The sequence below is a fragment of the Eufriesea mexicana genome, unplaced genomic scaffold (assembly GCF_001483705.2).
Source record: "Eufriesea mexicana isolate 0111107269 unplaced genomic scaffold, ASM148370v2 scaffold17514, whole genome shotgun sequence".
NCBI classification, from domain to species: Eukaryota; Metazoa; Arthropoda; class Insecta; order Hymenoptera; family Apidae; genus Eufriesea; species Eufriesea mexicana.
The window spans coordinates 339,495-355,748 of NW_016924843.1; the positions used below are offsets into that span (position 1 = coordinate 339,495).

Consider the following 16,254-nt stretch of genomic DNA (forward strand, 5'->3'; position numbering starts at 1 on the left):
TCGTCCAATAATTTCGAATATGTCTGCTGATACTTTTGTTTCCTACCGTATATAACGCTGATAATCAATTTCCTCATTTTTCGTGTGCAAACGAGAACGTCTTCCATTTTCTTCTGCGGTAAAAATGTTATTCTTGAGTCCCTGCCTAATCTTTTCGAAGGTAAAAATTTGTGAAAACTATATGACACCGATAGTAAGAAGAAAATTCCCAAATTATATCGGCAATATTGGAAAATTACATATATATGGAGGATTTAGTGCAGATACGGGTCGTGGTGGCGCTAGTGAGTTAACTGTGAAATCGTTCTAGGTCTGCCAAAACGTTTACTTTTCAAAGGGGTTAATTTTACTGAAAAATTTTCTTAGTTTTAAATTGTTTCCAATGTATAATGTCTAAATTTTCTTGTCTCCCGCATGAAAAGGAGAAAGTTCAATTTTTCCAGTGACCAAGTTATTCTAGAGCACTTAATTAATTTTACGGAAAAATTATACTATTTTTTAACGTCATATGCCTAACGGTATTTCTTTTCTTCCAGAAATTTCTACAAGTTTATACCTTCGTTTCACTTCCAGCAATTTCTAGTTACCATCGAATCCTTAACACAACTCCAAGGTTTGTTAACGACGTTTTCCTCCTTTTTACGCGCTTTCTCTCGCTGCAGTTTGTTCCACTTTGACACAGCATCTTTTATTTGCATACGCGAATTATGCAAAGAACTTTCAAGGGAAATTCGCATACGCGTCGGCTGGAAAAGGATCGAGATATCGGTTCGGCCCGATCGATTATTGGGACCGTGGGTGTCGACGTAGCTTCGATTTAGCTCGGGGCTTTCGTTGGACATCGCACAGAGCCGGAGAATCGTGTGTTCTCTGGAATCGAAACGCACGCGATTTTCTCCGTCCTAGAAACCATCCTGATTAGAATAGTGACGTAACCACCGCGCGTGCACCGCAAATGACCCATTAGATTATTTCTATTCCATTCCGCCATCATCCGTGTCCATTTTCTCCCGCAATGTTCGATTTCACCCGCCAGCGGCGTCCTCATCCGATCGCCCATCTTCTATCTCATTAGTTCATGCAGGACGAAATTCCGATGCACGAACGATGACCCAAAACACTCTAGAGTCGAAATTCGTCGGGACGGAAGAAGGAAATTTCGCTATCCGGCAGGAGACGCGATATCTTTTCCAACGGCCGTTCTACGAAGCCCCATTTTCGAGGGGTACTCCTATAAGGTGGTTTTCTCGAACGTTAGACGTATATACGCGTGTATACGCTATATGGACAAGGGGTTGCAATGCCTCGTGTGACGCAGCAGCGAAACGAAGGGTGGGGACCTTGGCGTGTATGCGCGCCTTCTCCCTACCGTATATAACACTCCCTACTCCCGCGGCCCTTCCCTTCTCCCCCACCCAACCACCAGGCGCCGTGACTGTCCCCACCACCGCTGCTCCCCCACCGTATTCACTCCCGGCGCCCCTCGGTGTATCCCAGCGACGTTGCCGGGTGTTACATAATAGCCGTGCGCCGTTGCCAGCGTTCTATGGACGACGCAATGTTGCCAGCTCGAACCGGTGTACCATGTCGGCACGGCCTGCCTGCCTGTTTGTGCCTGTCTTGCCTGCCTGCCTGCCTGCCTACCTGCCTGCCTACCTACCTATCTACCTACCTACCTACCTACCTACCCGAGTCTGGCTTAGCTCACACTAGACCCGTAACCAGGATCTTTGGACACGGGTTCCGGGGCTTGTAATTAAACGCGGCTTCGTAAAATTGGGAAGAATAAAGTAGCGCGGAATAACTTCCACCTATATAACGCGTGACTTTAATATCGCGCGTTGAAAGTACGTACTTAATAACGGGCCCAGGAACTGCAGGAATTTCCCGTAGGTGGAACGGCGTAGTCACGTTGGACTCGAAGGCGTGAACTTGGAGAATAGACCAGTGTGATCGAAATGGGGATTTTTCTCTGCTGGAAAGTTACTATGTTGTTACGGTTAGAGAAGTTAACGAAACGGGTTTTACTGCTGCACTTCGAGTGAAAAGAATGGGCCTGCTATTGTTACTGCATTTATCGAGCGAGTATTCGCGCGTTGTTGATGAAAAGTCGAAGTAGAGACGCGTGCTTTCGCCAGAGGAGAGCTATTATGGCAATTCCCTTTGTCCCTGAGAACTTGGGCCCTACCCTAGTCCGGATGTCTCGGGCTGGTTCCGGATCTCAGATTACCAGGCCCCTCGAGGCGTTTCAAACGGAGCCTCGCTCTACTTATTCCATGCTTGAAAAATATCAACTGAATGTGGTGAGAAAGATTCCTTTGTTCTTTCTTTATATATTAACCTCGTGGCTCCGTTACGCATTAATTTTGCATCGGATATATTATACGAGAAACATAACTATTCGTTATTCTTTGTCTCCATGTCTGCCTCCTGCTTTTAATAACTAGACTACTCGAAAATACCCAGAAATCAAAAAATGTTGTCATACATACGTATTTATTTAATAGGAATTCAAAAATTAATCTTAAAGCACATTTCACGCTGTAAAAATGTTCAAAATCGTTCTTTAAAATATATCGATTTCATTTATCGATCTTCGTCAGTAAAATGTTCGTGAACATGCTATATATATAAAAATTATATAAATATAAATAAACAATGACTCGTTGAGTATATAAACTCATAAAGTTTACGAGTTTGATGGGAAAAATAAAATAGGACCGATGTTTGTAGCAAAGATACAGATGTCCTGAACACGCAATATATGCGATACAATTATGTCGGCACAGGGCCTGTGAAGAGGGATTATTTTTGAATCCGAAAGGTGGGGCCTTGAAATCTACAAAAAACGCACGTTCTGACTGGCCCCAAGACGAGGCGGCGTTGCCAATTTTCAGCGCGGTGCGTACTGCCGGCAACGTCGCTGCAAACTCTATCGATTCCAGATCTACAATTTCTCGTGAGCCCTCTGGGTCACTCGAGCACGTTTCCGTGGCATAGTACGTGACTGCAAAAACCATTACGTCCATTACCAAAAGTTGCGATAAAAATAAAAGAATTACCATAGCCTGCTTGAGTATTTATCTCGCGAGGATACCTGTTATTTCGTGTCGAATCCACCAGCGCCGCCTCAAACTTCGTAACGCATTCTATTAATATCGAACAACAGAACAAAACGTTCTACATTCTGCAAAGGAAAAGGAAAAGAAAATTTTGCGAGCAGGTGTTTCAGTTACACTACTTTTGGGAGACCTATGAGGGTACAGAGTCGTAAAACATAAACACCCATTAGTGAGAGGGGAGGGAACACAAAATAGACGGAGTAAGATCTACGACGGAAAAATATATATCAGGAAAAGTGACAGAATTTTTGAAAAAAAAAGAAAAAAATATCAAAGGATGGTAAATGTTTTTGGAACGATATTTTTTTAATTCTCGTTTGATAGGATATATAATTTAATAATTGTCTAGGTTTTTATTAAAAAAAGCAATTACGAAGGAAATGTAAAGCAATGCTAAAAATACATTATACCGTTATTTGTGAATGCTGCATACTTTAAAGAAAAATGGGGGCATTCACGTTTAACAACTATTAAACAGGGTCACTGAACGGTATACTCGCTCCATTCGATTTTATGCTACTGAACGACGCGCGAACGAGAAAAATTTCTGGAGAATTCTTGAAATTCGAATTTTAATGAAAAAATAGTTTTTTAGCATTGGTCGTTAATATCGGGTGACTAAGTGGTCGATTAAAGCGAATAAGAAATGAAGTATCTTGGATTGTGACACATTTACGTATACGTTTATCTGCGTTGCAGAAACTGTACACTACGTGCAATAGATTCCATTTGTGAAATGTCATTTTAATAATCTTTGGAATTTAAATATAATTACGAATCTTTAAAATTCACTGAAAATTTGTATCCCTAAAATTCACTTAAATATTCCAATTTTTAACTTAACGTTCAGCAATCGATAATTCTTAAATATATTGGATATAGTTTCCCATGAAGTCACGATTTATAGAATAATTTATTAAAAAAATGTATTTAATTTGCTAATGAAACAGTTGACACGTATCATTTGTGAAAACGTACGAAACGAGAACGCACTGGTAGCCGCTGCAAGTCTCAGCCAATGTTTTTGGAACGAGTCATAGTCGTCCACCTCCTTCTTGAACTCGGCGTCTTAGCCGGTGAAAGTCAGTCGTGTGTTCTATGTGGCCAAGAGCCCTTGGAGAACACACAACGAATCGCGTGCATGGAAATACACGTATATATGTGCATTAAAACACGTGCAATACATATATCCTAGCATAATACAGCGACATACATAGACTGCATTGTTGTATAAATATCATACACACTTGACGCATTTATAAACTATTCCAACTGATAACGAATACCGAATGATTCTGTTTTCTACCATACCGAGAACTGACAAGCTCAACGAATACGACGGACGTATAAAAGTAACATAAAATTCAAAAAGGTATCGTTAAAAATTTTCCTTTTCCAAAAACCTTCATAAGAAGCAGAAGCGAAGTTATAAAAAGAAAATAACATAAATAAATTCAAACAATTATACTGTTCCAAAAATGTTATTATTAAGATATTATTTTGATTTTTATAGAGACCCATATGCCCCGAATAACAAAACTACACAGTGGGCGCAGAAAATTTGTACCGTTCACTCACGAACCTATGTATCTTACTGACAATGTCATAAAAATTGACGCACTAAACTATCGCAATGGAACGATCATCACGAATAAATATAGTTGGACAAAAACGGGCAAATTTTACCGACACTTTGAAGCAGAAACTTGGTATCAAGATCGTCCGAACGACGGACGAGCGGCCAACCAATGTACGAGTTCGCAGAACGATGATCGAGGCAAGTATACGGAGTGCTCCGTTTACCAAGCTGCCAACTCAGTCGCTTCGCTTTGCGAGAGGGTAAAAGATGCGACGTTGCCGGGTCGGCGCACGTAAACGACCGGCACGAGCGCGGCAACGTCGCGAAACGAGAGACACGCTGTGAGACACGAAGGAGAAGGCAACGTAGTCGTTTCGGTTTGAAACGCAATGCCGGCCGCTTGCCAGATACCGTAACAGGGTCGGCGGATGAAGAAATTTGGCGGTATCGGCTTCTTCATGCAGGTGTTCGTCGAGGAGACCTCGATGTCCGAAATCCCCAAAACACTTTTGCAGGCTAGTCTGGGGCGAATTATATTACAGTTCCCCGTGTCTACAATATTCTTAACGCGAATATCTACTTATTAGCTCTACGAGTAAAAATACCAAACCTAACCTTAAAGCGAATATTACGATGGAAACGTCAAACGTTCCTAATATCCTAAAATAACCAAAATAATCGGAATGAATATTTTCCTAAACAAGATTACAATACATAATACTTATAATCGTACAGAGTACGATTAAGGAGAGGAAGAAAATTTCCTTAACATTTTCGCAATTATTTTATGGAATTCGCGACGCAATTAGCCACGTCCCAGCGGCGCAATGCGTCAAGAGAACGTTCCGATTAATTGTGCGATCTTCGACCTCGTGCATTCATTTACGTTGTACCGATACCGACTGGAATGTCGAGTTTCTCACGCCGCTTTCTCGCGTAAAAACTTGAATTCCACCAAATTTAGAATTATCGCTGAAATACCTATTCCGTGATATTTCGAATTTATACGAATGTATGAAACCTGCATTATCGACATATCGTTCCTCGTATATCTCACGATTGTCGTTTTCGGGATATCATGTAAAATACACGAATCACTTAAGGCACGGCTAGCCGAAGAAACAAGGAATTCGATTGCCGCTATAAGGAAGAAACGCGCACACAGGGAAGCAGGTCCCCGTGCACATAGGGACTATGTAACTCGGATACATATTTGTGACAGCTCATATATCATCGTAGGTGCGCTAACATGCGAAAATACGTGTGACTGGAGGTTGTCGGAGAGTCGAAGGTTTTCGGATGGGTGACGTCGAGTGGAACACGAGGACGAGGCGCAGAGGAAGGGTGGGGGAGCATGGGGTGCAGGGGCGCGGTATGGCAAGGGGTGGGGAGAGATGGGGCAGAGTTGGGCTGGAGAAGGGGAGGTGGTCGACCACGCGCGATCAATATAACAAAATACGCCGGCAACCCGCTCATACATACATGTACGCGTGCGCGCACACACGTACGCGCTCAAGCATTCTGTCAATACATCGACCTGATACATGCACATACACGCATACTCGCGCGCACAAATTGTAAATATAATCTAAACGTGCACACAGCCTCATAAGTTCGGTACGTGTGTATATATACATGTGTGTATGAAAGCTGCGCATACTCTTATCTCCGTGTGACCATAAATTGCAAACGCGATACGTGTGCATATTACTTGTGCACAGCCATATATACGTATGCACACTCGATGGATACAGTTATATCTCACGTGTATAGCGAACGCAGAGAAATTCGAAGGTACATCATGTGCCATGCGTGTATATACCAGAGAAATGTACGTTTCGGTAAGTGGGTAAAACGCATTGCACGATGCACATGCCGTACACATAAGAATGTACCGGACGTGCGTTTCAAAACACATCTTCGGTATCGGGATCCGCGACTTCATGCATAGTCCGCGCAATGAAATCATTCGAGGACGTAAGATCTGCCAGTTCTCTTTCGCGTGTACTATCTTAAACCGGTATTGTGAACTACAATGCCGACATAAGGCTTATAAATGTTTTATTCATCGCGAATCGACACCACGAAATTTTTCGTATCACATACATGCAGGTAGCCATTTACATGTATATAAAAGGGTAACTAAATTATTCTAATTCTTAAACGGGGTAACAACACAGTTGAAATATCTCGCATTACTCTCTGAAACATCAAAAACGAGAGAGCTAATATCGTAACATGGTGTATAAGGATGAATAAAAATGAATTATCGGAATAAAGTGTCAGTTTCATGAAAGATGCTGATTGTTAGTGTTACTTTGTAAATTTCATACTTATTTTGTACAGCAAGAGAATATCCAAAGGAATACGATGATAATATACAGAATAATAAAATATTCTGTAACAATAATAAATATTTTTTAAAATAATAATATTCTGTAATATAAAATTGCTACAGAATAATAGAAACCGAATTAAACTGTGCATTAAAATATGCCTTAAATGAATATTATCATACACTCATTATTAATACAAACATTTATACACAGGATCTACTGTTTTAAGCATAGACACTGTTTATAAGCCTATTTTATGTGATTATTGCACAAAAAAGCGAGTGTCATAAATAAAATTTGGTTTAAATTGACAATAAGAATAAGATAAAGATAGAATAAAAATTGCAGATATATGCAAGGGAAAAGGCAATTAAATCAACGAAATTATGATTTGGATGTGTAGAACGATTTTTCAACGTTTTAAGAAATATTATTTCGTTGTCCATCGTGTGTTTCGAGAAAGGAGAGGTCAACGGCGTAACGACGCCACCCGCCATTTTAAGGACGAACCTTTAAGGCTATAACGCACGGTAGACGACCGTAAGAACGAAGCCAGTATACAAACGAAGTATCGCCAGCTGGCACGTAAAATGTAGCGCCGCTGGCAATGCGAATATTCAGCGACATGTGCGTTTAAAGGAGAAAAATTAACGGCGATGATAAAGCCTATAATTCATATTGAAAACGAATTTCTATTACCAAAAGTAAAACGATATTGCTGTCGCACCGCTTGATCGATACGCACTTAAATATTTGATATTCGAAAACACGGGTCCGAAGAGGCTACGAACCTATAGAAACATCCTTGACATTTATTTTTCGGCGTTTTACGGGGATCTTGTGTATTTTGGAATAGTTACAGCCTCCAAATGTGAAAGGACTTGAGATGTAGCTACGAATAGAGATAATTTTCGATCGACGTTTACGTAACTGTCTGGTAAAATTGAAACCGCGAATAAACGCGTAAATAGCAACGAAAATAATTGAAAAATGTAATATATATCGTAGTCGAAGGAGTATCGTAGATATAATAGAACTAGTTACATAAAACGTCGAGTGGCCATTTTCTAGTCGCGCAGGCTACTTGATCGTAAGATTGAAAAATGAACGATAATGCGAAACAGTTTTATCGATTTTGTAGAATTATTTGTGGTAAAAGATCTGATAGTATACTTATCTCGTATTAAGGTATCCGAAAGTTGAGCGCCACTGCGCCACGTCACCGTTAGTTTTCACTTCTGTTTTCCTACTTCGATCTCTGCTCTTTAACAATTCTACCTGCATTTGAGGTGCATTTCTATTTTACGTATCACAAAATATTTCCCTGTGCATGCAAATCTATGTAGGAAGTTGGGAGTGAATATTTTTAACAATATATCACAAAGCAAATATATTCCTACAAGGAACCAATTGAAATAATTCAGAAATACAATATGATTCGACTGTATAAACTAATTTTTTTTTAATATATTCAATAAACATTTATAAAATAATAAATATTCGTATTAAAATACGAAAATAGTACGCAATTTTCCAGCTAGTAATATTAAAATTATATTTACCAAAGAAATTCTTTCAAATTTCTGTAATAATTCATCGTGTCAAAATGAAATACAAAAAATAACATTTCCCTAATAATTTTAAATAATACAACCTCCAACCTTGATTTTGATATAACAAATAACTAATTAAATAATTATTTAGCAAAATATTAAATTCAGCATTTACTTCAATCATTCAATCGGTAAGGAATTGTTAAGTTTCGTTTCATGTATAAAAGTTTAACTTAAAAGAAATTCTGTATCAGCAAAATGTAGAAAATAATAATCGAAAAATTATCAGAATAACAAAAATATCACCCTAGGATATATTTTTAAGTCATTCGACGCTTTCTTTTCTATGCGCACGAAAGGCGTGCCCTATTCGGGGATCCACGGTTTGAGCGCCACTGTCGAACAATAACTTCGTGCCGCTGCGAGCTCTCAAAATGGCTGTCCTCAGCTATTATTACTTCGGGGAAAAAACAAATGACGGCGCGCTCACGCTACGAGAGGAGAGACAGAGCCAAGGCTCTTCGTATAACGCACGCCGTGGACGCGTGTGTACGTGAGACGTGGGTGTGTATATACGCGTGCAGGATCCTCGATCTACGTACAGAGTTAAAAACATCGACGTACACCTTACGCGTGTTCCTGAATTCCGATTTTATCAAAATGATAATACCGCTGCTTTGCTATAGAAACACGTAAACAAAATGACAAATAACGAGATTCGCGCGACATCCCTTTGGTTCTTCGTTTACTAATCATGAAAGACTGTATACAACGTTAGAGATTCCGGCTTGGCTAGACCCGACGGGATAAAGTCTGGCAGACGCTGTGAAGGCACGACCATAGCAGTCGTAAAATTTTGAACGAAATTATCGTTGACCGTGTCCAGACTGCGACAACAATAATGCCATTCCACTTCCTGTATTTAAACGTATGCACGGGTCTGAATATTTCTTTTTTCGGTCAGCCTCGTGGGACTTTACGATTCACGGGTAAATTAGAAATATTTTGAAAGGTCCGGCCCAAGGTTCGTGTCCTCTATCGACACAGGTACCGAGGAAGGTAAACGGAAAATTAAGTGTTAAATTCCGTGCACGCTACGGTATAAAGCAAGGCAAAATAACGATGTGCTTGAATTTTGTCGAATTCTTGGTGCGTACGTACAGGTTATGTAAGGCTGCTTCTTATTAGAAGGAGGATGTGATAGAAAAGACGTACTCACCGTTTGAAATGCTCTCGTATGCGATCCTCTCGGATGTTTTCCGGCAGATTTCCAACCCACAGGTGACGTGTCTCTCTAACCATTTTGCTCCGAACTCTTCATTTGGGATCGGATGTTGTGGTATCGTTTGGCGGCACTGTACAACGACACACAACTTCGCCCGACGCTAATCACGGCACACTCTCACCACACCACCGATATTCAATACCGCGAGCGGGTCGGCTAAAGGAAACCTCTTTTCTCTTTGCCGGATTTCTTGCGATCGCTGTTTGCTCGTTTCGCGACAAATCAATAAGTAAATAATAGATTCGATACGACACAATTGATATTTCCTATTCAATTGACGAGAAGAAACTTTCTCGTGTAGCTCGCGACACACACGCGACAAGAAACGAAGAAACCGTTACGTGTATTCCACGACGAAGGAAGGAGCTTCCTCCCACTTCGACACTCCCAATTTAATCACTGGCAACAAACAGATTATCACTAGTCACTAGCCGGAAGGTGGTGACCCCAAGCACGACGAGTGCTGTCGTCAGGGCAGCGCCGTGGAACGATCGGCCAACAGAAGAGGGTGGCTACGGAGCTCTCGCGATAAAATTTTTGCGTCGCGACGCACGCTGACGACAACGACGACAACCACGAAGAAGAGAAGGAGGAGCCTCGATAGTGGACACCACTGATGGCAACGGCTACAAGGATCAGGACCGTCGCCGAACACCACATCGTATACCACTGAATCGCGTATGAAGAAAGGCGGTTAATCACACATCACACCAAGCACACCGGGCACAATGCGCGGGCGATACATCCCAACGCATATTTGCCAAGCATAAGCACACTCGCGACAATCTGCCTGCTGACTTCGAACGCCTCCCGTTTTCTTGCCGAACACCGACGAAGAGGCTGCCGATACGCTTTCAAACTCTCGCGGAAATCCCACTTAAAAAAAACAATCGATCTACGAACGATAAAACCGCTGCTTTCTTCCTGCTAAATACTACAACGTGCAACTCTTTTTACCGCGCACACGACACACTATTCTTTTCCTTTTTCTTACTTCGGAATTTTTCCCGCTTACTTCACTTACAGCGCGCGTATTTCGCTTCTTTCACATCACTGTATTATTATCACCGCTCGAACCTCGTTAATGGAATTATACATCGGATATATTTTTCGGTAAAAGCGAGGCGCGGTTTCCTCTATCTTTTTTCGCGCTCGGATAACTTGTCGTGTCACGTAACGTGCATTAATAGAACAAATTAATGATATATTCGTCAACTCGATCGCTACGATGCACGCTTGTATATGTACGTCTTAAACGCACTCGCTTCGTTCACTCGGGCCATGTAACGCGGATGGAGCTGGCTTCGCTCCTTCTCACTGCACTACACTACTCAGAGTGACGTCACCGTGGCGGGAGCGTAGTATGGCTCGCTGGCTAGTATCGCTGTTGGCCGCATAGTGGGGGACAACGCGTAGGGGAACGAAACGAGTCTACCTCGAAAAGCGGCGGCTTGCAATCGCGATCGTCGCCCGCCAGCCGGTGAAGTGTATCTGTGGTGGGGGAAACTTTTCGTACGTCCCCGGAGGGGAGCGAGTGGAGGGACTCGTTCGAATCGAAGCAAGGACAGGTAGGGAGAACTCGGAACTCCGGGAGAGAAGGGATAACGGGTCGAACGAGCTAACCCGAACCCCCTAGCCGCGCTCGTCCCTTTCGAGCCGGGTCTATCTCACTCCTTGCTACCTCTCCTCGCGGCTTTTCTCGTCTCTTCCCTTCGTCCCCCTCTACGACCAGCCGCCTTCTGCCCCTGCTCCTCTTAACGAATTGCCCCACTCCCCTTACGCCATCCTCTTTTCTCCTCTTCTCTTCCTACTCCGTAATCTCTTCGTCCTCTTCCTCCTACCTTGTACCTCCTCCGCCGTCACCACTCATCCGCCATCTTTGTTGTACGCTCTTTCTCTCTCCATCCCGCTCTCTCCAGGGCCGGTTTAGGGGCAGCCAATTACCCGGGGCATCGGTACTTTCTACCAAGAATAAAGACGGAAAATCGGATTATTACGAAAATAAAAGTACTTAACTTTGTGACGTGCTCTCTAATCAAGGAAGTAACGATCAAACAAACGCGTCGGTTCGATGGCGCGTACAAGCTAATAAAATATTTACCAGTCTCTGCGCTTTGTGTGTAAATATCGTGAACACGAAATATTATGATACAAGGAATACCATTAGATTTTGTTTGATAATGCGACGATAGGAACTACTATGATAAAAATAAAGATTATGCTGTAATGACATAGTTATGGAACAAGGTATGGTGTAAAAAGGAATTTTATTCCTTTAAGCTTTCTTCGATCACAAGTGTAGATCGTAACAATTCGTCAATAATTACTTTTTACATGGCTATAAGAAAAATGTACTACGCTAATTATTATAGAAAATATATAAACAAGAAAAATAGGTAACGAATTAATATTAAAACAATATATCGAAAACTTATATTCCATGGTATTTTAAACGATATACAATTTCAGTTTTATGGAATTATCTGTAGTGCACTTATTTTCGTTATTATCATATTCAAAGTTCAATCGAGATATGGAAATAATGACTTTCCAAGTGCAAGGGGCGCCAGAATACGTTGAGCCGGGCCTGACCTTGCTCCATCTTGTTTCCGCTAAAATCGCGTCAAAGTCGTAGATTCATGGCGTCGATCTAGTGGCTGCGAATTCACGACACCTACCGTTCGTTTGTCTTTTACGAGTCGTACCTTCTTTTAATGGTTCACGGCGGTTTGCTCATACGACATTAACTCTATTGGCGACAATACCAAACATCCGTTTGTCGGTAGAGTACGTCATCGAGGCTAGAGAAAGCGATTTCCGTCGTACTCGAATTGCTTCGTCCGAAAACGAAGGCAGTTTCATGACTGTTTCGTACTCAGAACGTTTCGAACGAGAAACGCCTATTGCGTGTTTTGTACCGGTGATTTATAGATACCTCCAAACGTACAGTGACCATATATAAAGATGTTCACTGCATTAAATTTTGGGTACTATTTACTGTTAAATAAACATGTATTGCATTACAGGTGATATAAAATATTGTGACCATTTAATATATTTGTTATAACACTTTATTGGACGTGATATTTGTACTATGTATTTAATATTATTAAATAAACAAATATGTACATAATTTATGTAATATTTTTATGAACAGTCATGTAAACGTTTAATTATCTGATTTACTTTTATATCTTAATGCATTTATCTGTTGAATTATGTAAAGTACAAAATATGTTATAAAATTTTTCTCCATATTCAATGTGTATATACTTTTTACTGTTATTTTCTTCGCGTGAAATACATACATATATAACAATGGAAGGCTTAGTTCAGAAACTAATTCCTGTGTTCTGAATGCTTCATAAAATGTCAATTTAGTAACTGTACTAGTACTAGACAATACTATGAAAGAAAGGTAATGTATAAATAGTTGAAATGAAATGAACAATATACAAAATGTTGGGATAAATCAATGTTAAATCAACATATTAACTGTAAATAATTTTATGACAAAGAAATTTGCATTTTGGTATTAATATCCAAAATTTAATTTTATCGAATTTTAATTAAATTTTTTAAAGCTACATTTTTTTATGCTATATTCCATTATTTATTAATTTATAAAGCAATTAAACATATTGTTCAATCGTGTAGGTGACGGTGGCGACAGCTTCCAATGAAAATATCTTATGAAGCATTATTTTACTTGCGCTCAGAGCCATCTGTCGGAAAAATAAATATTAAAAATACGTCTCTTACCAACAGTAAATACAAATGATATCATATCGAACAAACAAATTTGTTTATTTTCTGCAATTGGAAGCACGTAATTACTTTCGATCATAGTCAGTTTTTATACAACAGTAATGTATAACCTTTCACGTTGCATGCAAATTTTAAAAGCTGATACGCATTAAACTAAAACGTATATATTCAAGTTTCCAATTGTAATTTTAATTATTGACTTTGTCAGGAATATTGTTGTGTTGATAAGTTAAGAAATATGTCGTTGCACGATAAACATTCAGAAATCTCAGATCATTCGGAAGAACCATCTATTTTATCATCTGATGCAAATGAGCGGAAGCTGGCACGCAGGCTTCGTGTACAACGTCGTTTACAAGCACGAGATAAGTAAGGATCGAATCAAATTTAGTAAACATTTCATATGGTAAACATGTTTAAATTATAAATTTGTCAAGTTAAAAAATATGATAATAGTTACTTCTATATATTTCATAGTGTACCCTTAGTTTCTTCCAATTTAAAATCTATTTTTCATTTAATTGAAAGAAATATAATTCTTTTTTCGATAAAAATATTTATATAACTACTTATAGTATGATCTGATGCAGGCTTAATTAATTATTTCGTGATATTAGACAGGTAAAAGACCAGGTTGAGGAAGTCGAAGAAATAACCCCTATCGAAAAGCAAATTCTTGACAGCGTAGATGCTCTGGAAAAATTAGCCGCGGAAGGTGATGAAGTGGTACGTCTAATTTGAATCGCCAACGGTCACATTTCGCGAATTATCGATATATTAAATTACCATCATCAATTACCATTTTATACAAACCTACAATTTCGCAATACAGGATCCGGTACATTGAAAATTAACAAATATATCACGTAATTCATATAAGACAAATATTGTTAGCATTTCACTTGTATATAAATTTCAAATTAATTTAATTTATGTAAAATCGATTCTTATAGTAATAATAACCTCAACAAATTACTCAGAACGATATAAAATCAACTAATAAGATAAAGTGGAACGTCATTTTTGTTAGAAAGTACCATTACGTAAAAATACTGTAAAAGCGATACGAATTTTGTTCCAAATTTAATTTTTTTCCCAAAAAAAAATGTCGTACATACTTCGAATGTATTAATATTATAAATATAACATAAATATATCATCGTTATTTTCTCATCATCGTTCGATCGTTGTGCACATTTCGATACAGAATTTTGAACGTCGTTTCTGAAAGTATATTTTAGTTTATCAAATTTTAGCATTATTGTCGCGAACGGGTAATAAAAATCAAAATAATAATAACGCATCGATGTATTTATAGGTCGCTGGCATTAGAGTGGCAAACGATGCAAAGGAATTAGAAAGAAGGAAAGAGATGCAGGAGACGAGAGAGAGGTTACTGGTAATGCTCGAAGAGGAAGACAAAAAGTGTTCAGGGCAGTATCGTGAGATTACAGACAAGTGGCCCGATATTCTTGCAACTAAACACCCGTTAGATATCCACGATCAACTGGAGGCTCAAAATGCCAAATGTCTCGAGATACTGAATAAAAAGGATGACTTGATCGCGGAATTGAAACAAGAGCTGAACAATGCTGATTTGAAATTCGCTGAGGACGTAAAGAAACAAAACGAAGATGTCGATTTGCTTATCGAAAGGATGGAGAATCAAGTCAGTTTAATGATCACAAATCTTTCGAAGTTTTTAAAACTTTATATTGCTCAATAAATATTGAATATCTCTTATGACTTTAAAAACTGTACTAAAAGATTTGATATTTTAACAAATTTTGGGAAAAATAGCAAATAAAATTTCGAAAGATCCTAGTGACCGATAAAAAGGAAATTTAGAAGGAAGGTAGGAGTGGGGGAATGAAACTTAAATTAAAAATTTTTATTTCGGATATTTTATCAAAACGCTTTTGGTACAATATCTTAAACTATAGGCAAAATAGCTTTTACCTGTTAAATATTTTATTCAAAATGCTTCTTGTAACTATTACAAAAGAATAGCAGAGTATTACACAAAATATGACATTAAAAAAAAAAAAATGGAAAAAAGTAAGTTGATTTAGGAAAAAGTCACTAGACTGTTTCAAGTCACCAAAAGTTATATCAAATATGATAACCTATTTTTATGTTAACATAATATTTATATAATATTAATACAATGTTGAGACGAAGTAATATAATATTAATGCATACTAATACAAACTGTTACAATATAAAATTTAGGTGAAATCTCTAAAAATGGAGTATATTATTAGTTAAGATTAAGAGAGAATCGAATCTTAAAGAGCAAAATAAATAGAAATATCTGTAAACCTTCAAAACATTCTCTCTAGATACAAACAATGACGAAAGCTTATCGCTATGAAGTGGAGATGATCGAAAATGTTGTCGAAGCGGAACGAAAAATACTTTTGGAATCTTCTTTGGAAAAATGGAACGTGTTATTTAAGAAACTACAAGATGATACCTTCGAGGCGAGGGAGAAGAGAAAGGAAGTGATGCGTGAGTATGAGGAGGAAATGCAGAAAGCAATGATAGAGCACCAGGAGGAATTTAGGAAACAAAAGATCATGTTTGAGCTGGAAATACAAAATCTTCAGCA

The 16,254-nt window shown here is 39.0% G+C and overlaps 1 protein-coding gene across 1 annotated transcript in view; it reads left to right on the forward strand.

The window, feature by feature from the left end:
- The first annotated feature begins 13,872 nt into the window (after positions 1-13,872).
- LOC108554150 (dynein regulatory complex protein 1) overlaps positions 13,873-16,254 on the forward strand; it is a 6,002-nt gene continuing 3,620 nt past the window's right edge. The window contains exons 1-4 of the mRNA XM_017909326.1: positions 13,873-14,012; positions 14,261-14,369; positions 14,962-15,312; positions 15,986-16,253. Coding sequence (XP_017764815.1) covers positions 13,882-14,012; positions 14,261-14,369; positions 14,962-15,312; positions 15,986-16,253 — 859 coding nt within the window. The 5' untranslated portion in view covers positions 13,873-13,881. The remainder of the gene's footprint in view (positions 14,013-14,260; positions 14,370-14,961; positions 15,313-15,985; position 16,254) is intronic.